Genomic DNA, 22,947 nt, shown 5'->3' with positions numbered 1-22,947 from the left:
AGTGGTAGGACTAGGAATAATACGCCACTGTATCTGTATGTTTATATCATGAACAAATGGGATGGCGGTTTCTCAGTCTTCGTTCTTACAAATAACATGTGCAGTGAGCAAGCGCCTGCAGGCCCCACTGACCGCGCTCCTGACACCTGGCTCTGCTCCGTCACAGAACCTTGCCTGTTTCCTGTGCGGCACTTCACGGCCTGCATGTCATCACTGACTGCCCCTGTCACAGTGGAGGCTCCGGCAGGGGATCTGGTCTCTGTCTGCCGTGGCTGGAGCCCAGTGTGAAGCCAGGGTCCTACACACAGCGGACATTCAGTAACTAACGCCGAAGAAATGAATGAGAATACGACCTAAAGAAATATTTCAAACCAGGATGAAAGGGAGTGAAATTTTAAAGCCAAAGAGTTCCCCTAAAACGGTCACAGGAACATTACACTCACTCTAACATGCAAGAGTGCCCATTATACCACGTCATCTGAGAGGAAACAGTACACCAACTGGAAAGGCAAAAGAAGATACTCCTTTTGGGCTTTAAGAAACATAAACCCTACTGCACTCACAGGGCCTCCTTTCTAAATTACATGTATATACCATATGTCCATTTTATTTGTTAGGGTTTTCATTGTTAAAAATCTTAATCAATCTGCATAGGTATTGATATATTGAGCCCATTAACCCTTTGGCCATCTATTACAACGGTTCTCCCAGTATGCTTGGTTGTTATTCTGTGTTCTCCTGTGAGCTCCGGAAGTATAAAATTATGTAGGCATCTCTCTCCATACTTTCTCAGTTGTTTCTTCCTCTGCTTTTGGCTTGGAGAATCTTCCTCCTTCCAGGTTAAGGCTGCGAGGGAACAGGTGAAATCCAGCACCAGTCCTGACCCCTTCAGGACGGGCCATTACACGCGGACCTGCTGGTCCAGGCCAGCAGGACGCCCAGGATGGTCTTTAAAGCAAGCACTCAGAGGAAAGGGTCACAGTTGCAGCAAGACTCCACAGCTACACAGTGGCCTTTCCATACAGAAAAAGACCTTCCTTTCCTAATTCTTGCTAGCTAAAATTAGTCCCTCAACTCAGGGTCTCTGAGTATCTCCATACACACATACGCAGGGTCTCAGCACTGGAAGGTCGCACAAATCTGTTTCTATATAACCAGCACAGACATCACACACAGCAATGCTGCAGCCCCTAAGCAGCAAGAGACTCGGTTCTATCTGCCAAGGAAGGAATCTTTCTATGGCAACAGCAACAACTTTTCTGCAAAAGGGCAACAGATAGCTTGAGTCACCCATGGGCAGGTGAAGAAAATCCGTACTCATCTGACTATGTACCCTGCTCAGGTGTCTGGACATATACGCAAGGATGGTAAGTCTCTATGTGTGTGACTCCCGGCTCCCGGCTTCACTCTTCCCACTAGAGCTGTCTGTGGTAAGCCTAAGGAGAGGACAAGCAAGTGAGAGGACCTCTGAAAGCAGAAGAAGGAAGGAGGTTAAGAGTACAAGCACCCAGTGGTGGAGAAGAAGGAAAGGGCAGAGCTGCAACCGTGGGACAGACTCCACCTCCACAACAAGCTATGGCACAGACTGGCCCCCGAGGGCGACAGAGGCAGGGCACAGGCTGCATCCCTGAGATCAGGTCCTCTGGAGAGCCAGGCAGGACACTCATGTTTTTCGAAATGCTACTTAGGAAGCAAACAAGATTCTTAAATGACTTTTATTTATCCCTCTGATGAAAAAGGATCAGAAAACCCAATCTGGCCTCCTATGTTTAAAAGCATTTAAAGAATGTGACCCACGACTGCCAGGATTTCACCCAGCTTTCCGAATACAAGAACTACTGTGTTCTGCCTGTCATCTGGGCCAAGTGTTTTCTGCAGTCGTCTTGTTTCGTTGTGTAAGGAGTGATTCAGTCCTGAAGAAATACTCAGAAAAGCAAAAGCAGCAAGCAGTTTTCAATCTACATGCCAGAATCAACAAGAATAAAATCCTCCAGGGATGAAAGGGTAACAAAACCTGCCAAGCAACTCTGTCCACGTGATGTAAGCCGGAGCCACTGTGAGACAAGCCGCTGACGGAAGCGGAGCACCACCAGGCAGGGATGCAGACTGGACTCCCACCCGCGGAAGATGAGGCGCAGCTTTCGGTGAGTGCTTCGTCAGCCACACAGGGCTCAGGAAGGGCACAGGCTGAGCAGGTGTTGTTATTAAAGTAAAATATGTTTTCCTTTGCCTCCTGTATGGTTTTAAAATAGAAATATTGGCATATCAGTAATACTGTAAAATGCAGATGTAGCAGGCATCTTTTTCTCTCAAAAATAGTCCACATTTTTCGTTTAAACCAAAGAAAATAAAAGTGGAATATTGTCAAGGATGAGATCAATTGGATTTTTAAATTTAAATGTCAACATGTGTTCATTTCTCACATGGGAGATAAAAACTAAATCAGCCTCCAGGCCACGTGCAAATCCTTAGTTCCCGTTTTGCGCCAATAATAAAAACGTATATTTTGTTGTGGTTATTTTGAGAAGATAGCCTAAAACGAAGTTTTCCTCTTCATATCAAAGTGGCCGAAAAAATGTATACACATCTTAGGAATAAACACGTTGTGATTAAGACATCTACTGGACAGTGGTGGAATTCAAAATCAGTCTAAGTAATACTACAAGCTCAAACAGTTCAAGAAAAAACTGTGTTGACTTGTCGGGTGCTTTGGACATCATTCTGAGCCCAGAGACAACAAAAATAATGACACAAAATGTTCCCTGCTGTGGACAGCTATAGCGAAGTTTTTAGGACAAACATACAGTAAACGGAAAGAGCACCGACATTCATGGTCTGGGGGTCACGCTACTCCAGGGGGCTGGCGAGCACTAAGCACCCCAAACCCACTCAAGCCCTGAGTACCTCCATCGGCTCCTGTACCCTGTCCCGGTGTCCCTGTGAGGCAGGCACTATCACTCGCCTCATCCGTAATCCGGAAAACGGAGAATAAATTGTTTAATCTGGTTAAGCTGATGTTAATGCTCTAAACAGTAATATTCTAGAATATACGGCAACATATTTTAAGTTCATCTTTAAAGATGCCCATTCATTATCTGTTTACTCACAGCAGTCACCTTTTTTCGAAAAAAACAAAGTATAAAAGATTCAGCAAAAAGAGCTCATTCATACGGGATGTCAACTCCCCCCAAAAGTCTTTATGACAAATTCCACCCAGCACGACAAATTCACAACGACTGCCCTGCACGAAGGGTCCGGGGGAACACACGATACCAGCCCATAGTGCTGGCTTTTCTTTCTGGCTGTTAAGACTTGTGGGGGGGGGGGGGGGAGCAGAAAAATAAAGAAGTAAGAAGAAAAGAAGAAAAACATACTCACAGGCTCTAACAATTAGGACAGCAATGTGTTTTGAAACGCTTTGGAACTATATGCTTGCACAAAAACATAAAATGTAAAATAACTCCACTCTGAGAACTATAATTGGAAATCATTTGTTACTATATAGATTCTGGCACCACAAAAAGGAAAAAAATTCAAACACCATCCTCACCTGTAACTTTAGTAATTTTTTCTGCTGAAAGATATTCTACAGTATCTCTTAGATGTCACATGCCTTCAGTCAACTGCACGTATCATCCTCAGAACATTCTTCACTGTCGGAAGCTCTTGGCTCCTACTGCCCACTGCACAGCCCTGAATGATGCCGCCCACCCAAGGGGCAGAGCCGGAGGACTGCAAGGTCACGAAGTATCCCCAGGCCACGAAAGACACACTGCACATTTGATGAGCTGCATATTCCCCACACCTGGAAAACGCCACTTACATTGCTTGGAAATTAATTTAATGACAGAAAGTCACATGTTTAATAATTACACTTTCATTATGACTATAAAAGTTGACTTCACGTTATAGAAACCAAACAACAACAACAAATCACCAAGAATCGAGGCCAGGAAGTGTCTGCAAAACTGAAAATGGTGCTCTTCACTACTTAAAAAGGAAAAACTGCCAGGCCCTCGTTTCCTGTGGGAATTGCCACATTACCCACTAGATGTTACGTTATAGCAACAGCAAGAACTATTTCCACTCGACAGCAGAGGAATCTCCCAAGGCTTCATGCATGAGGCTGGCTCGACTACCGTGAGAAGCTTGTACAGAAACAGTGACCATAAGGCTGAAGTGCTGGTGCCCCTAGTTCTCACTCAACACGGCACTCTAGCGCGCACCGGTGTCTGAAGGCACAGTGACCCTGAGCCGGGAGGAAGATGCACCAAGAGAACCAGGGGCGGCAAGGCGGCTGATGAACACACAGCCAAGCTCACGAGCCTGCCTCTAGACAAGGGAGGGAAAACAGCCCACGCATTACCCCGAAGGACAGCACGCTACACACGGGACCCATCTTCATTTAATTATTATAAACTACTGAAAATACCCAATCCCCTGGGCTCGCCACAGGGTACGTTTACATGGGGTGTAATTTGTCAGTGAAGTGGGGCTAACATTTCTGTGATGAGACCAGAATGTTTTACTTTGACCATAAGCTTAAAAATGAAAACCAAGATGAAAAACCAATTTCTCCAAAAGCTCCTTCCCATACTAAGGCTATAATACAGAAGAAAGTATAAGAAGGTATTTCCCTCCCACTGCATTTCTGTTTTCATGATACAGATTTTGTTTATTTTAGAGGCCAGATATGAAAGGTGTTAATTATGACAGTTTCGTGTTTAAAAAGTATTATGTAATTTATAAAAATGTCTTTAAAATTATGCCATAATGTTTTAAGTTTGGAGCAATCAACAAACATTCACTGAACCAACATAAAACATTGTAATGTGGCATATTTGGGCAATGGCTGCTTTTTACTTTTGAAGCATGATGGGCAAAAAGAAACTATATAATGAAAACAAATACATTTAAAAATCCAGAATCAGCATTTATAGTTTTTACTAGCTCAAAGTTTGAGAACACAGGGATAACTTAAAATACTGCCTGGTTAAAGCTTCATCCACACAGCATTTGTGAAAATGACATTGAAAGGCAAGGGACTAATGTCAAATCTAAGACAGAACACTGGTCAGAAGTAAATGGGCTTTTTAAAAATAGGAAGTAGGAACAGGCGATGATAAGACTCTTTACAGAAACCAAGAGTCAGGATTCATACACAAGAAAGAAATCATTACTAACAATATAGACAAAAATTTTCCCTGATCAATTTTCTTCCCTAAATTCCAAAGGGTGATCCTTGCACACAGTGAGAATTAAGTAAAACGCCTTTGGTCACTTTTTGCTTCTGCTACACCTACTTATGCATCTCTGTAGAGCTTGAGAGAGGCAACTAAATTGTTATTGAATAATTTTATTAGATATCTTATTTTTAATCACTGGAGCCTTCTCTGAAAACAATTCATAAACTCACTTCAACAAGCTGAATTACTTGATCACAAAATTTCTCTTGATTTGTTGCCTCCTTTACTGGAAAGATTTATTCTCATAACATGATACAATTATAATGGCATAAAATGAACTCTGAATAATGCAGAACAGGATAGTACCTATGTCCAAAATAAGTATTAGAGATTTTTTTATCTGCTAAAATAAGGGCATTAACACATGAAAACATGCTTAACGTAATTAGCCAGCAGGGAAACGCAAAGTAAAACCATAATGAATTATTACCACTACACACCTACTAGAATGGTTAAAATTTAAAAATCTGACCACACCAAAGGCTGGTGAGGATATAGAGTAAATGGAACTCTCATTACTGCTGGGAGGAGTGTAAGATGGTACAACCACTTTGGGAAACGGTTTGGCAGTTTCTTTTTTTTTTTTTTTTCAAGATTGGCCCTGAGCTAACACCTGTTGCCAACCTTTTTTTCTTTTCCTTCTTCTTCTCCCCAAAGCCCCCAGCACATAGTTGTATATTCTAGTTCTAGTTCTGCTATGTGGGACGCCGCCTCAGTACGGCTTGATGAGTGGTGCCATGTCTATGCCCAGGATCTGAACTGGTGAAACCCTGGGCTGCAGAGGCAGAGTGCGCCAACTTAATGACTCAGCCATGGGGCCGGTCCCAGTTTAGCACTTTCTTAAGAGTTAAACATACAGCTATATATGAGCCAGCCAATTCACTCTTACGTATTTACCCCCAGAAAAACAAAAAAAATGTCCATACAAAGACTTGTACACAAACGCTTATAGCATCTTGTGATATCCCCAAACTGGGAACAACTTCAATGTCCATCAGTAGTGAACGGATCAACAAATTGTGGCATGTCCATATGATGGAATACTGCTCAGCAATAAAAAGGAAAAAAGAGGTGATAACTGGTGACGTGGATGAAATCTCAAAATCAATATCCTAAGTGAAGAAAGCCAGGCAAAAAAGTACATAATGAATCATTCCACTTAGATAAAACTACAGAATGTGCCAACTAATCTATAGTGACAGAGAGCATATCAGCGACTGCCCAGAGACAAGGGTGGAAGGAGGATGGAGTAAAAGCGGCACAGGAAAACTTCCGAGGATAAGGGAAACGCTAACTATCGCGACTGTGGTGATGGTCTCAGCGGTGTGTACATATATAAACCTGATCGAATTACACACTTTAAATACGTATGCTCAATAAAGCTGAGGGGGTGGGAGGAAGAGCTACACACCCTAACTTCTGTCTGTTGTTCTTTCAGGAAGCTTAAAGGCACACATCTCAAACCATGGGACTAAGAAGGCGCCTGGAGCTCAAAACATGAGCCAGCTGCGAGTCACGAGGCCGGGACTTCTCATGTGCACGGCCATCTGCATCTTCATCTTTCTTTATTTAAGGAATCCAGCTCCTGAGGAACCAGAGGAGGAACCCACCTACCCAGCAGTAGTGGAGTGTGGCTTTTATCCAGAGGAACTGTGTTCAGCTTTATTTGATGGGAAAGGGGCAGCCCCCCAAGTTGCAAAATTTTGTAAAAACCCTCACAGAGCTGAAATACTTGCTCATTTACACACACCACGAAACTGCTCCAGGATTTCCCAGGAGTTGCATTTCATAACCAGACCCCTGTCTGCAGAAGAGGGCAGTTTCTCCTTGGCATATATTATAACTGTTCATAAGGAGCTGGCTATGTTCGTGCGGCTTCTCAGAGCTATTTATGTACCTCAAAATGTTTACTGTATTCATGTCGATAAAAAGGCCCCAAAGAAGTACAAGACTGCTGTGCAAACCCTGGTTAATTGTTTTGAAAATATTTTTATGTCATCAAAGACAGAGAAAGTGGCTTACACTGGCTTTCCCAGACTAAAGGCAGATATTAATTGTATGAAAGATCTAGTCCATTCCAAATTTCAATGGAACTACGTCATTAATCTTGGTGGACAAGACTTTCCAATCAAAACCAACAAAGAAATCATCCACTACATCAGGAGCAAATGGAATGATAAAAATATCACTCCTGGAGTAATCCAACCACCGAACACTAAATCCAAGACAAGTCAAAGTCATCCCGAACTCGCCCCTGAAGGAAGTATCTATGTCTCTCCCAATCAAAGATTCAAACATGAACCGCCCCGTAACTTAACAATTTATTTTGGAAGCGCTTACTACGTACTAACGAGGAAATTTGTAGAGTTTGCACTGACTGACATCCGTGCAAAAGACATGCTTCAGTGGTCCAAAGACATCCACAGCCCAGAGCGACACTACTGGGTGACTCTGAACCGACTGAAAGGTAAGACAACCCAGCAAGACCGCGTCTGTTCAGATCAGAGTGGCAGCAGGAGAAGCTTATGCTTAACTGCAGTCTCTCCTTCAGCTGTCTTGCCGTGGCTTGGGGAACAGCTCCAGGTTCCATTGGGGAGTGCAGGACGGCATTTGATTCCAGGGGCCTGACGCTTGCTCAGTGCCACGTGCCCAAGCCAACCTGGCTGCTTTTCTTCCCTCTCCAAACAAATACCAGAATTTCACTTCTCCTCAAATAGAGCCTTTCGAAAATTCTGAGCACAAATCTTGGGAAAGTTCTTCATTTCCTCATTCACTTACTAAATATGACTGGATACCTACTGGTGCCAGGAATTGTGTTAGGGGCTCTTTAAGAATAGAAAATATTAAGAGTAGTCATTTTTTTGGTGGCAAATATGATACCTCAGATAGGTTCTCTGAGAGGCAGAGGGAACTCTGATGCCCTCCTTTAAGTGGACTTATTCCCTTTGTATAAAGCTGACCAGCTCCTAAAGGGAAGGTGGCTTCAAGCCTTAAGAACTCAGCTAATCAGTCCAGGGGGCAGTATGAATGATGAAGCTAGCAAAAATCCATCAGGACCTTCTTATAATCTCTCATATCCTTTGAAAATCCTATTTTCAAGTCACCTCAGAGGGCTGTTAGCAGAGAAAACACAATCCCAAGAAACTCTGTACAATCGCGAAGAGCACCTGTAAACACTGAGTGCGTGCCCAGGGCCAGAGAGAGGGATGAAAAGCGAAACCTAAGCACAAAGATGGAACGTAAGACCTTGTTTGACCCCAATGCCAGTGCCAGGGGAGCACACAGCACCCGCCCCGAGCCTAGCATCAGATGATAACTAAACATTTTAAACGAGGCTGGACTTGCCCTCCGTCTTTCTCACTGATTCCGGTGTCTAGAAGAAGTGGAAATGACAGTGCAGAAGAACTTGTTCTAAAAGAACTGAGCAGCTGGATTCCACACTGTCTCCTTGTTTTGTTTTCTCCCTTAGATGCCCCGGGTGCCACACCAAACGCTGGCTGGGAAGGAAACGTTCGAGCCATTAAATGGAGAAGCGAGGAGGGAAATGTTCACGATGGATGTAAAGGTAAAAACAAAACCAAAACAAGCCCTGAAATTACAAAACCTATACAGCTGCTGCCTGGGCAACGGTGGGAAGACTGACCACCACGTTTAAAGCAATCCGCAATTAGTGATGATCCTATTAGCATGCTGCCCATTTTAAAACACTTTTAATTATAATATCCAGACAGAAAAGTGCACAAATCTTAAGTATTTGGGTTAATAAATTTTCACAAAGCAAACACACAAAAGGGCTGCAACTTTTAAAGTTTTAAGATAACAATACACAAGCTAGCTGGTTTTTTCCACCTGCTCCTAGAACTCAAAGTCAAACATTTACCAATAACAAGCTGTGTCTCCCTGGGGCTCTCTGTCAGCAGAGACGACTGAACAACACAGGCACCTGCCCCAGCTCCTCAGGAGTTCCTGCTGAAGGACGGTCTTTTGGCTTTGCCCTCAGGAGACTCTCCTTGAGGAACTGTGAATTTTTTTGCCCCTTTGTCTGGTGTCCCAGAGGTTTTAGTTACCAGGACAATACACAAAAGCAAGATTTGGGGTGGGGGAGAGCAGTGTCCCTCTTGTGTGAAAAGTCTGGAAGAGAACTGGCTGACTGCAGAGGAGTTCGCAGGCACATCAGTTTTGGGGAAAATGCCCACGGGGTCGAAGAGCTAGAACTTGGCTCCTGGGGAGCTATTCACGCCTACGCTCCTGGGCTGGCTCTCCCCACCCACCCGACCCGCAGTTTGGAGATGGCTGCTGGAGAGGAGCAGACAGTATCTGGGAGAAAAAGATGGATGACGAACAACTCACAGCACACGAGTCCAGCAGGGAGATGCGCGGATGCTCTAGGAGGATTCACGGAAAGGAAAGCAGAGGGTACCTGACCTGGAGGGGGCTGGAAAGTGTGGTGGACAGAGAAAGCAGGAAGACTAGGGCAAACCCTATGTGAAGGGTTTAGGTATGGTCCTCACGTTTGAATACAGATTAGATATGCAAAATAAACTAGGTTCATCCAGTCCTTGAGCTGTTTAAAAGACTCACCTAAAACAAACAGGATGTAGACAAATAAAAAATGTAAAATCCAACACCAGAATAGTTCAAAATAGTTCATGTGCACAGCCATCCTCCTGACAGGTACTGGGTCAGAAGGGCAAGAATAATTTTCTAGTATCTTAAAAAGGTAGATATGATTCAATTAGGGAGACAGTCACATAGTAAGAAGGTAACAGTTAAACAAGACGCTAACAAACCACCTTGGCCTTTCTTTGGAAAGCAGGTGTGCATTGTCATTACACACCAGGGTTGACGGGACTAGTCAATAAATGCTCATAGGAGGGGGCTCAGATTCTGTCTGAAAACACAATTCCCTTAGGCGCACAAACAGTATAGGAAGTCATGAAGGGTTGCTGCTATCAATAATAAAGTAATGATTCAGAATTATTATAGTGGCAAACAATATTTCAATAACGTTTGCAAAAAACCCGAGTTACTCTAAATCTTAAAAATCATCATTCCCTAAAAGTAAACACTTCAGAAAGTTCTTGCCATCTCGAGGTTCAGTGTGCAAACTGTTGCCCCAGTAAAGCGGTAACACAGCCAGCCATGGCCAGCATTTAGAATCAGCCCCCGGCCCAGGCCAGGCCGTCAAACTGGAGCCTGGCTCTGGGCCTGCAGTCAAGCATCACGACAATTCTCAGGTGGAAACTGTTATTAGTCACACTTGGCAGATGAGGAACCCCAGGCTCAGAGAAGTGAGGTTGCTCCCAAAGTCACAGGAAGTAGCACAAGAAGTGACAGAGCTGGGTCTCAAAGCAGGCACAGCTCCTGGCGCCACTGCACTGGGCGAGCTTATGGCACAGCTCTGCACACGGAGTGACAGCCATCCCATTACTATCAGCCACAAAGAGTTCGTTTATTTTTAATCACTAAAACAGCATTAACACAATGCTCTGAAATGTTTCATTTGTTTGTGTCCCTTTTGGTTCAAATCCATATGTATATAAATTTATCCAGTTATGATGGTGCAGCGGATTCTGTTTTCACCACGTCCTTTTTCACACTGCTTGTCTCCATACGTATATTTTTCAACTGGTTAAATGTAATTCTATTGTATGACACGGTACCAAGAATGCCTGTCAGTTAAAAAGATTTCATTCTGGTAACAGCTGCCACGTACACAATGCTTACCATGAGCCCCTTCTAGCCCCTTCCGAGAGAACGTCTGCTCAGTAGGGGAAAGGTCCTTCTGATTGTTTTCAGTTTTACAAACAACACCGGACATTTTTGTGCACACAGTTCCACCCCCTTTTCATAATATTTCCTTAAGATAGGCTTTTAGCAGGAGGATTACTGGGCTGGCCTGGGGAGAGAGCCGGGTCTCACACACAAGCTGAGAGCGAGCTTCTCTGCAAACTGCAGGCGATGAGGGAAACCACGCCCAGTGTTGCTGGGAGGATTAAGAGGGAGAGAGTTGGAAGAGCCAGGCACAGTGCCAGGCACATACAAGGCGCTACTGAGTGCCTCTTGAGGGAATCCAGTCAGCACTGGATTCTAACCATACCTCCGATTTTAACTACTTCTCTCTGTATCAAACACTCATCTGCAAAACCAAGGAAAGCTGAAAGCAATGACTTACTAAAACCAACACAAAACTTAGGAACGATCCACAACCAAGGAAAACACTTAAAAGTTGATGGAACTTCGAAGCTATCAGAATTCAGATTTACCCGGCACATGGGCGCGCTACTGCATCTCCCTCATGCTCATGGCTGGCTAAAATTCCACAGTATTCACCTAAAGGAGCCCTTAAACATTTCAGAGAGCACTAACAGAAAGACAGAGAACTTCTCTCCCATCACAAATTCAAAATTCATCACAAAAGCCCGGTCAACGCAATCATGGAAATCACATTTAAGGTGAACTCCCGCGAGGCAGAGAGGCCTCACAGACCCCTTAGGAGAAGGGTGCTGCGTCTGTGCGTGAAGGTCAACTGACAAGGAAGCAGCAGCAGCAGCTAAGTGTGCGTTTCTCTTTGCAGGCCACTATGCCCAGGAGAGCTGTGTGTATGGCCCAGGAGACTTGCCGTGGATCATTCAATCACCTTCTTTGTTTGCCAACAAAGTCGACCCTTCAACAGACCCTCTTGTGGTGACGTGCTTGGAGAGATGGCACAGACTTAAAGTCCTACAGCAGGCAGAGGTTCCCGTGGAAGCACACTGGCATTTTCAACAGGAGAGTCACTTTAATACGAGACTGAACCGCTGAGCTGCAAGTTACAAAGAGCATCCGCTTTCTTGTTGGTATCATTCTGTTCCCCGACTTGCAATAAGAGAACATTCAACCAAAGAAGAAAAAACGGGAAAATCATTCCTTGATAGAAATTAGTCCTAATACGCATTTAGAAACATGCTATTGACAAGACTATGCTATTGATCACAGGCCACTTTTATAGCTTTGAGAGAGAAATCACAAGAGAAAAAGTAACTCAAGGTACTGCTGGTGACATACTGAAAAGCCACCTGGAAGGCTGCCTGCTTCAGTAAGAAGTTGCTAAAAATCAAAATTCTCCAAACACTTAGATCCAGGCTCAAGTTCGAATAAGAACACATCTTGTTTTGAAGCAATTTAACAAAGAACAAGACTCCCACTGAAAATGAAAATATGCTTATCTAAAACGGTCCTCTGTGGCTGGGAACAATGTAACTTTGTTCTGGTAATCCTAGAAAAACACAAAAGAGTTTACTTCCTTTGCACAAAGTGAAAGTAATCTGGAGTTGAAACACAACTTCTTAAAAGGCCGCGCGAAGCTCTGCAGGGGCAGCGCAGTCTAGCAGCACTTTCGGAGATGATGGCAATGTTCCACGTCTGTACTGTCAATACCGACCACAACCACTCGTGACTTTGGGGCACTGGAAATGTGGCTAGTGCAACCAATTAAGTGAATCTTAACTTTTAGTTAATTTAAACTTTCTTCACTAATTGAAATTGAAATAGTCACATGCGACTGGTGGTCCATGCTGAACACCATGGGTCAAAGGCATGAATGGTCTTAATTCTCTCTACTCACAGGTCCGGGTCTGTAAAAAGTCCATGACTTTGCTGTTTCATTGAGGACTTTACACAATATTCTCTTTCTCTAAAAGAGTCTGTGGCATCACACGAGACTGAAAATGTATGACCATTAAATAGCACAAGATAAAGTAACTAAAATAAGGAAAAGCAGGAACCACAGGAGAGGACACTAAAGAAATAAATGTATAATTCAAAGGCAAAGTGTAACAACTCAGTAAACTGAAGCTTCCCAAACACAGAAACGGAATCAAATCCCCTTCGAGTCCATGAAAATAGCCCTTGAAAAGCATCAAGCTGATCAGACGGAAAAGAGGCTTTGAAAGCAGATCCCACAAACCAAACTTACGCTAACCACAGAATATCAGCATCTTTGTTTAAACAACATTTCTTCCTCAAAGATATGTAATTCTAAGGAAAGCACACACCGAAAACGTTAAGACTGCCAAAGAGAAGAACACACGAGCCCCAGGACAGCACTGCTTTTCTCCACATTTTGATGGGCAGACAGTGCTCAGGGGTGGTGCTAACTGGCCACGTTCGGACTGGCGGTTCAGAAAGCTTGATTCACTACGGCTGTGTCCCCTGTATTTTATAACAACTCACCAGCAAGTAAGTGCAAACCCCATTAAAAAAAGGGAAGAAGCTTAAATCTTTTCATGTTACTTGAAACACAAGCCCGCCTTCACTCCATTTCAATGTCAATCCATAGTACAGTCATATTACCATGAAAAGGGTCCTAATAAGAGTGTCTACTTAATAGTTTGCTATGAAGACGAGCACTTAGAATAATGTCTGACACTTTTCACCAATGAGGAAACCGAGGCACAGGGTGACGATGGGACAGCCCCAGGACCACGTGGCTAAGAAGGTGGAGCTGGGATTTGGACCCAGGCAGGCAGTGTGGCCCCAGCATGCAAGCCTTTACTATACCACCTTACCCCACACAAAGGAGGACCAATTCAAACGTACACCTGCCCTCAAAAGGCTCAAACGTCCTAACGGAAGAGGCTACCTCAACAAATCTTTTCACTAACAGATAAAACAGAAACAATAGAAGTAACTGAAAGGCATGGTGGCGTGGAGCAGCAAGGGATTTGGGAAGTACGGGCTGGTTTTAGTGGAGTGTCAGGGAGGCAGGGACGGGGGAGGCTGTGAGGCAGGTAGCTGCCATGAATGGGACAGGCCAGGAGAAAGCAGCAGCCTCGGGCAGCATCAGGACCAACAAGAAGCCGCTGCTCACTCTGCTCTGAGCCCCTCCACTGTGCTCATTTGTAAAGTAAAACAACAAAAATAAACCATATGTAAAAAATGTCTGAAATACACTGCCGTGGACCGCGTCTTAAAGGCGACATATTAATAGGGACTTGAGATAATTTCTTTAATTCTTTGGGAACAGAAACTTCTTGCTAACATGTAGAGTCTACTGTTCAATTTTTCTATTAGATTTTCTTTCATGTAAAAGTTTAAGGCTGCCTGTGCCGTATGTTATGCAATTCCCTGAGGGTTAATATTCACAGACATAAAGATGGCAGAAAGCTAAATAATAACCTGAAGGAGGCCAGGGCCTGAAAATCAGAATTCGCTGGCCACTTCTGAAGATACCCCCCTCCCTTCCCTAACTTATTTTCTGCCCTTCTACTCCACCCCTCCATGAAAAAAACAAAAAACACCCACTATGAGTGTGAATTTTTGTTTTACTTCTGATTTTAAAACATTCACAGACCCCACTCAGCCTAAATAATGAATAATCACAAAGCCTAAATAAATGAAGCTGGCAAGCCAGCAAGTCACATGCCACCGATCATACTTCTAATATCTAGATCAGTGGCTCTCAAACTCGATTATGCAGATAAATCCCCCGGGGATCTTGTTAAAATGCAGATTCTGATTCCTGGGTCGGGGGAGGGGCCTGGGAATCTGCATTTCTTAAAAAAAGAAAACAAAAACCCGCCAGGTGATGCCGATATTGCAGGCCCATGAGACACACTGTGACTAACAAGCACATCGTTTACTTTGCAACCTGTAATTACTCTAATGTCTGTCTTCTTATTGCAAGAAGGAAAGAACACAGTAGGGCATACAATTAATTTTTTGGCTAGTGATTTGTTTATAGTGAAAACAAAAAAACCTAGCAACTACATCTCTTTGGACCCTGTTTACTGAAATCCAGGGTGTACGCCATGTTTCAGAGTCCAGAACCAGAGGAATTTCGAACCCCCGAGTCTCTTCTAGTGAACTGACAGGCCAAATGCAGCCGGAACTAGAGTGACAAGTAGAGAAAATGTGCACCCTAAGAATCACTGAGGTTCCTGACATTGTTCTCATGACATTGGTTTCTCTAAATTTCAGACATTACCTAAAAAATGAAAATGTTTGTTTTAGACTTTGACCCTGTAGCTTTATCTCACTTCGTTCACATTTTCATGATACACTACAGTTCCTGAAACTGCACCATCTTTCTTCCTTTTGGTAGTTTGGCAGAAATGGGTGGTATTCACCTCTTCTTCCTGGGCATCCAGCTAGACTACATTTCCCAGGCTTCCTTGCAGTTAGGTGTGGTCACATACTGAGTTCCAGCCAATGGAATGTGAGCAGAGTGATGGACAGCACGTCCAGGCCTGGCCCATAAAAACATCACACGCTAGATACTCCCCTCTCTGCTCCTATCAGTCAACTGAATGGAGAATACTCCAAAAACCAGAAGAGGTCAGAGCGACAAGACAGCAGGAACCTGAGTCCTTGAACTTTCCTTGGAAGGAAGTTGCCCAGCCAGGAACTTGCACTGTATTAGCCACTGGAATTTGGGGGCTGCTTGTTACAGCACTTGGCCAACCATGATTGATACACTTAGTACTACCAGGCTTTAGAGACTTTAAATTAGAAGTATGAGTTCGACTCCTGATAACAGTACACAAATTTGTCATTTATTTCCTCATTTAAAAATGTTACCGTTTGGAATCTTGGATTTAAAAGGAAAGCATCCAGGAATTCACTATAATTCCCTCATTTTACATATTAGAATCTAAAGCCCAGAGGGGTGAAGCGATATTCCCAAACCAGTGCTGGTGTGAGAGCCAAAACTGACACACACCAGGCCCTCAATATCGGTTGCATGAACGAATGAATAAATGACTCCTACTCAAGTGCGCCACTGTCCCATGCTCCATGATTTTCTAAAGCGTATAGCGTCATCAGTTGAATTGTGCTCCCCTCCCCCACCAAATTCATATGCTGAAGTCCTAGCTCCCAGTACGTCAGATTGGGACCTTCTTTGGAAATCAGGTCTCTGCAGATGTAATTAGTTAAGACGTGGTCACTAGGGTGGGCCCTAATCCAGTATGACTGGTGTCCTTACGAAAAGGGGAAATTTGGGCACAGAGACAGACGCCATGGAGGCAGGACGATGTGAAGAGACACAGGGAAAAGAAGGCCGTCTGCAAGTCCTGGAAAGAGGGCTGGAGAGATCCTTCCTTCACAGCCCTCAGAAGAAACCAACCCTGCCGATGCTGCGATTTCAAACTTCCGGCCTCCAGAACTGTGAGACAATAAATGTCTAAGTCCCCCAGTTTGTCGTACCTTGTTATGGCAGCCCTAGCAGACGAATACATAGAGTAGTGACCCTAGCTATGCAAAGGCAATTTTTATGTAGATTATAGTAGTGACAAGTGCTCATTATCTTGCTCTTCTGGCAACAGATTTATTTGAAGAAAATTTTCTCCCGGAGTTATTCCTGAATGACAGCCAGTGTCCTGTCTTGACTGCAGGTCTCGAGAGCCACGGCAGCCACCATCAGGAGAGGGAGGAGCCAGCGCTTCTGGTCCTCACCTGGTGTCTGCTTCAACTTGTTCAACCCCGCCCAATGCAGACAGTTCCCCTTTCCTCCTGCCTCCTTCCCTTCAAGGCACAGACTTTCAAAAGTTCACTAGTGCTCAGTAAGATTTCCCAAGCACCAACAAAATGATTCTAGAACTCTCTTGCAACGTTGCATTCCATGAAATAAAATCAACTTCTCCGTAAAGCTCTGTGCAGACAGCCCTGTTTTGCTGCAAGTGTGTCAACCTGGTTACTACCATGGATGTCTGACGTGAGCCTATGCAAAGGACAATTGCACGCCAACCTAAGAGACGGTTACCATTATGGGTAGAAGGAAAAAAAGTCTGATTGCTTTAGATCATGAGTCCCCCGAATCTGGCTGCCCATCAGAACAATTCTAGGAACTCTTAAATACAAGTAGAAGTCCACAGGGCTTTACACCAACCCTGAAGATGTTGATCGAGTGGGTCTGAGATGTGGAACGGGAACTTGAGCCACCGTGGTGATTCTAAAGCGCAGCCTGGTCTGGGAACCACGGATTTAGGTCAGCTGGCTTCCGCAATAAATTTCAGCTTCACGTCCCGCCTTCTTATATTTATATTCTTTCAAGCAGACTGCCTGAGCATACTTAAAAATGTGTGTGACACTTAAACAACATCTTCTATATTGTGTCTTAAAACACACACACATCTGAATACAGAGTACTTGTGCAAAGTTCCTTTCTCGCTCGTAGGAATCCCATGCCAACTGAGGTCCCTCTCCTTCCCAAAGCTTTTCGTATAGGCTCCTTTGCCGCACCTGCTGTCAAAGTCTTGATCTTGTTCAGTCTCTGTCATCTTGCACAGGTCCACACATTTATGCTCCCAAAGCACTCTGCTGTTGCAAAGGCATCAATGGCTCCCTACTGCACTCCCACCTGGACCTGCTCCTTGGCTGGGCACTCGAAGTTTCCGCCACACAGTCAGACGCACCTTGCGCTCCCATCTCCGTAGACTGCCTGCGTGCCTCCTCCCCCGAATGCTGCTGCCGCTCCTCCTCCTCCTCTTCTCAACATCCTCCACCTCTTCCACCTGCTCCCCTCCCCCACAACACACGCCATCATTTACAACTGTCTCACAAACTTCAGGCATTCTCCAGCCAACTGTAGTCAGTATCTTAATATTTTTCTTTAAATCTACATATTGTTTCTACTTAAATTTACTCTCAAAGTTAACTTTATATTCCTACCATAAATATAAAAACAGGAACCATTGCTATAAAGTAACCATAAAAATACAGAGAACACAAAACAGTCTTGCTAAACTCTGCGTGTAAGGTTCACTCTCTTTTAGCAGCTCAGTGAGTGTCAGAGAGGTGTTATAAAGCTTTACTAGGGCCAAATGGAGACTTTCTCCTCAAGGCAGGCAGCCGGTCTGAAGGAAAGCCAAAGCAGGAGTGACTATCTTGCTGTCTGGTGTCTTGTAGAGATGTTGGTGTCCTGTCCATGGACCACCCCACATCAGCACCCCCACCACCAAGCAGTCGTGTCCCAATCTCTGGGAAAGGCTGACTGATGAGAATCATGCTCTGCCTTCGAGGCTCCTTTATGAAGCCACTTCTCACCAGGACAGTCAAAAGAAAGTTCTCCAGCTCCTGAACTCCAATAACATCTTTACCATGCACCTGGGACCCGGCCTCAGAAAACAAAGTGGAATATGGTTTCTATGTAACATGATTTTGGCAGGACTGCAGTCTCCTTGAGTGCACGGACTGTGTCATCTACATTCTGTTTTCCTTGGAACACCTATAACATCATCTTTAACACAGGATGTAAGAAATACTGGTGAATACATGACACAAATCAATTCCTGAATGCATTCGCTGAATTCTGTAAAAGCTTAATGAGACAGATTCCAAATTCTATGATGGCTTTATTCATAATCCCCCCGAGCTGGAAACAACTCCATGCTCCTTACTGACTTCTTCACCACCAATGGCCTTTTGCCTATCTCTGAGTCCCAAACAAACGGATTCACCCAGTTGGGCTTCATGTCTGGCTTCTTTTACAGAGAAACTAAAGTACATCCTGCCCAGCTTAAAGCTGCCTTCGGGCTTCCCACTACTATTATAATAAAATCTACAAGCCCCAGTGTGGCCACCTGGGCCCTACAGGAGGTGACCCTTGCCTAACCCTTCAATCTCATCTACTTCTCCTCTCCTGTCTCCATCCTCCAGCACACTTTCTGCTCCTTGAACTAGCAAAGTCCTCTGTCACTTCGGAGGTTTTGCTCAAGCCCTGCTTAGCTGGCTCCTTTGCACCCTTTAGGTCTTGGCTCAAACTTCCAGAGGCACCTTGGCTGACCACCACCAAGGCAGTCTCTCTGCCCCCCGGTCCATCATCCTCTCGTTTCTTTCCTAGCACTTGTCACAATCGATAGTGCCTTGCTCAGTTATTGTCTATTTCTCCAACCGGAACGTGAGTTCCATGAAGGCAGGGGCTGTATCAATCTCATCCGCCATGATATCCCACCATACAGTGCCTAGGACAGGGGCTGGCTCATAACAGTCATTCAGTGAAGGCTGGTGAATGAAAGAATAATTTACAACAGGGAGAAACAGTACAGGGAGGCCTAATGAAATTCAAGCAGAGTTAATATGGGTGAAAATACAGACAGGAGTTGTTGGCATCCATGACATTTAACTAAATGCCAGGCTTTCTGTGGGCCAGCAGAACACCAAAGACACAAACATTCTGGGCTACAGCAACAACACTGCGAAAGCCAAGTCATCAGTATTTCCTGCATGTGAGCTGAGCAGGTGAGCTCTTACATTAAGTTATCTGTTCACTCGTGTATTTACTGAGGACAGATGACATGCCCTGGAGAGAATAAGCCCTGGAGGTATGAGATGGACAAGCCTTGCTCCCTGTGCTCAAAAACTCACAGGTGGGACACAGAGGATTTTTAGGGTAGTGAAAATACTCTGTAAGATACCATAGGATGGATAACTGTCATCGTATATTTGTCCAAACCCACGGAACATACAACACCAAGAGTGAACTCTGAAGTAAACTAGACATTTGGATGATGATGATGACGTCTCACCGTAGGTTCACCAATTCTAACAAATATACCACTCCGTGGGGGTGTTGATAATGGGGGAGGCTGTGCACGTGTAGGGCAGAAGTAGATGGGCAATCTCTGTACTTTCCTCTTAATTTTGCTGTGAACATAAAACTTCTCTAAAAAAATAAAGTCTTATAAAAAAAAGAAGGAAAAAACCTCTCACAGTCCAGTGGGGAAACCAACATACAAATACCAATTACATTCTGCCGAGATGCATGGGATAACAAGGTGCTCAGGGAACAGGGAAGAGGTTTAGCAGCCAAGGTTCACAGGGAAGTGAGCCCTCTGGAACCAAGGTTCACAGGGAGCAGGAGCCCTCCAGGCTGGCAGGTCAGGGGAGAGGAACAGGCACAGGGAAGCGATCACTCTGCAACTAAGTTCACAGGGAGCAGGAGCCCTCCAGGCTGGCAGGTCAGGGGAGCGGCCCCAGCTGGGGGTGAGCTGGACAGGCGGGGACATGTCACAAGAGGTAGTTTGAGCCTGTACTTCCAGTGGTGACGAGCTGTAGGAGGGTTTTAAACAGAGAAACTACTAATTAGATCCGTGTTTCAGAAAGAATTGAAAGATGTTGAAATGACACGTGGAGGGAAGGACACTAAACCATCTGATCTCCTCACTTACTGAGAAGGAACACACGACACGTGTAAACAACTCACTGTGTGACAAACTTCCGCTTTTATCTCTCTCAAGGCTCGTTCAGAAAACACGCAACCACAGCACCGCAGGAAGCAAAACCTGGAGAAATGAGCAATTATGGAGAAGGACAAATAACAATTTTTAAACTGTTACCCAGATTATCAATGAACATTTGTTCAATTTACACAAAGGCCAAGAACCACAAAGAGACAAATGGGCCATTGAGGCCATTACAAAAAAAATCAGTATGTCCAAAATAAATATATATATTGACATTAAAACCACCAACATAGGCCATAGTCCCATTCCTACCCCCTTGCAATAATCCTTTCGAATAAGATCTGTCCTATAAATAAAAATAGATACATTAAAAAAGAAACGCTACAAACAAAAAGTCAAGGACAGAATAGGAACTCAGGGAGAAGATATTTTAAATACATACGAGATTAAGAGTTTATGAGTATTCAAAGAGGTGTTAAAAAGCAATAATGGGGCTGGCCCCAGGGCCCAGTGCTTAAGTGCTCGAGCTCCACTTCAGCAGCCCAGGGTTTCACCGGTTCAGATCCTGGGCGTGGACCGAGCACCGCTCATCAAGCCAAGCTGATGGGGTGTCCCCATGCCACAATAAGAAGGACCCAGAACTAAAATATACAACTATGTACTGGGAGGCTTTAAGGAGAAGAAAGAAAGAAAAAAAAGATTGGCAACAGATGTTAGCTCAGGGCCAATCTTTAAAAAAAAGAAAAGCAATAATAAACATTAAATAGAAAAATGGGCAAAGGACATTAACATAGAGTTCACAAAAGAAATACAAATGGCCAAAATATATAAAAGATGTGTAACCTCAACTGTTAATTAAAGAAATGCATTTCAAAACAATGACATGTAATGCTTTCCCTATCAGGCAATAATGAAAGAGCCTAGAAGAACCCAGTTGGAAACTAAGGAAACAGGCCCATCTGTTGGTGGGTGAGTACAACACGGGGGGGGACAACCTGGCGGTATCAAGCAAAGCATCACTTTCAGAATTCCTCTATAGAAACATGCCCCCAAGTCCGCAAACCCGCAAACACTTATGAAGCTGTGGAGTACAGCGCTGTCCGTAACAAGGAAAAAGGGGAAATCACCTAAATGTTCACCAATAGGGGAATGGGTAAACAAATTATGTACAGCTACTAGAAACAATAAGGTAAATCTGTATATAAGGTCATGAAAACATGTTCAAATTAGACAAAGAAGTAGGAAAAAAAGAGGTTTCAAAATATGTATAACACGATCCCACAACTGTGGGAAGATGCGCATTTTATATTTCTCTTTGCAGAGGTGGAGGGGAGTGTGGTGTGTGTGCCGGTGTGTGTGTGTGGGGGTGGGGGGAGCATTCAACACCAAACAACTAATAATGCTACCACCAGAGGACAGGACTGGGGGAAAAGGGCAAAAAGCACTTTCACAGTTTTACTTTATGTATTCCTATAAAAACACCACAATAGATATTTTCTCCAGTTTCCCCGGGAGTATAATGGATACAAATTGCCCTAACAAAAATCCAATTAACAACATTGTCCTAAATTCATTAAATGTTGTTTAGGATCAAAAAAGATTTCTCTTTTACTGATGCTTACTAATTATTAGAATTTAGAAAACTGTTTTTCTTTAAACAAAGGCCCAGTGTTTTTATTATACTAGTGATTTATTTCTATTTTTCGATAAATTTAAATCTTTATCATACAAACTTTACTAAATATACAAACTAACCTCCAAATCAATTTTCTAGTGCAGAGGCCCTATTTTTTTTTTTTCTTGAGGCAGATCAGCCCTGAGCTAACATCTGCTGCCAATCTGCCTCTTTTTGCTGAGGAAGACTGGCCCTGAGCTAACATCCGTGCCCATCTTCCTCCACCTTATATGTGGGATGCCTGCCACAGCATGGCTTGCCAAGTGGTGCCATGTCTGCACCCAGGATCCAAACCAGCGAACCCCAGGCCGCCGAAGTGGAACGTGCGCACTTAACGGCTGCGCCACCAGGTCGGCCCTGCAGAGGCCCTATTAATAGCAGGAGGTCAAAGCCAAAACAGGCAAAACTCACTTAACTGGGAAGAGAAAAAGGGGAAGAGACTAACCAGAAAATGAACGGGAAAACACTAGGAGAAGCCATGTCACAGCAAGAGGCTACAGGTAACCCCTGCTCAAGACCCCAGAGTTCAGTTTCTACTAAGTTCCTCTTTTGCGATAAACTATGGTTTTCTTAAAAAGAAGCAGGAAGTCAGACACAAAAGGTCACATACAGTGATTCTATTCATAGGAAATATCTGGAATAGGTAAATCCATAGAGACAGAAAGCAGACCAGTGGTCACCAGGGGTTGGGGGAAGGGGAGAATGGGTAGGCGGTTTTCTTGTGGGGTGAGGAAAGTATTTTGGAACTGGATGGAGGTGGTGATTGCACAACCTTGTGAGTACTAAAAACCACTGAAATGTACACTTTAAAATGCTTAGTTTTATGTTATGACTTTCATCTCAAAATAGTATGTGCACACCC

The 22,947-nt window shown here is 44.1% G+C and overlaps 2 protein-coding genes across 5 annotated transcripts in view; one reads left to right on the top strand and one right to left on the bottom strand.

Annotated features, from left to right (window-relative positions):
* Nucleotides 1-22,947, bottom strand: part of RTF2 (replication termination factor 2) — a 39,524-nt gene that overhangs the window by 7,549 nt on the left and 9,028 nt on the right. For 2 of the 3 annotated variants that reach the window (XM_046678826.1, XM_046678823.1), the window contains one exon: nucleotides 20,431-20,509. In XM_046678826.1, the coding sequence (XP_046534782.1) occupies nucleotides 20,431-20,509 (79 nt within the window). Of the gene's footprint in view, nucleotides 1-1,852; nucleotides 2,234-20,430; nucleotides 20,510-22,947 lie in introns of those variants that run through there. The other variant, XM_046678825.1, reaches the window with a different exon arrangement.
* The window catches only part of LOC124248590 (beta-1,3-galactosyl-O-glycosyl-glycoprotein beta-1,6-N-acetylglucosaminyltransferase 7-like), a 24,292-nt gene continuing 3,401 nt past the window's right edge, over nucleotides 2,057-22,947 (top strand). Inside the window, exons 1-4 of one of the 2 annotated variants that reach the window (XM_046678822.1) lie at nucleotides 2,057-2,144; nucleotides 6,685-7,713; nucleotides 8,716-8,811; nucleotides 21,315-21,379. In XM_046678822.1, coding sequence (XP_046534778.1) covers nucleotides 6,744-7,713; nucleotides 8,716-8,811; nucleotides 21,315-21,334 — 1,086 coding nt within the window. In that variant the 5' untranslated portion in view covers nucleotides 2,057-2,144; nucleotides 6,685-6,743 and the 3' untranslated portion in view covers nucleotides 21,335-21,379. Of the gene's footprint in view, nucleotides 2,145-6,684; nucleotides 7,714-8,715; nucleotides 8,812-11,823; nucleotides 13,802-21,314; nucleotides 21,380-22,947 lie in introns of those variants that run through there. The other variant, XM_046678821.1, reaches the window with a different exon arrangement.

Source organism: Equus quagga, chromosome 12 (genome assembly GCF_021613505.1).
Source record: "Equus quagga isolate Etosha38 chromosome 12, UCLA_HA_Equagga_1.0, whole genome shotgun sequence".
NCBI lineage: Eukaryota > Metazoa > Chordata > Mammalia > Perissodactyla > Equidae > Equus > Equus quagga.
The sequence above is the reverse complement of the archived record's forward strand: the minus strand, read 5'-3'. Positions and strand labels throughout refer to the sequence as shown.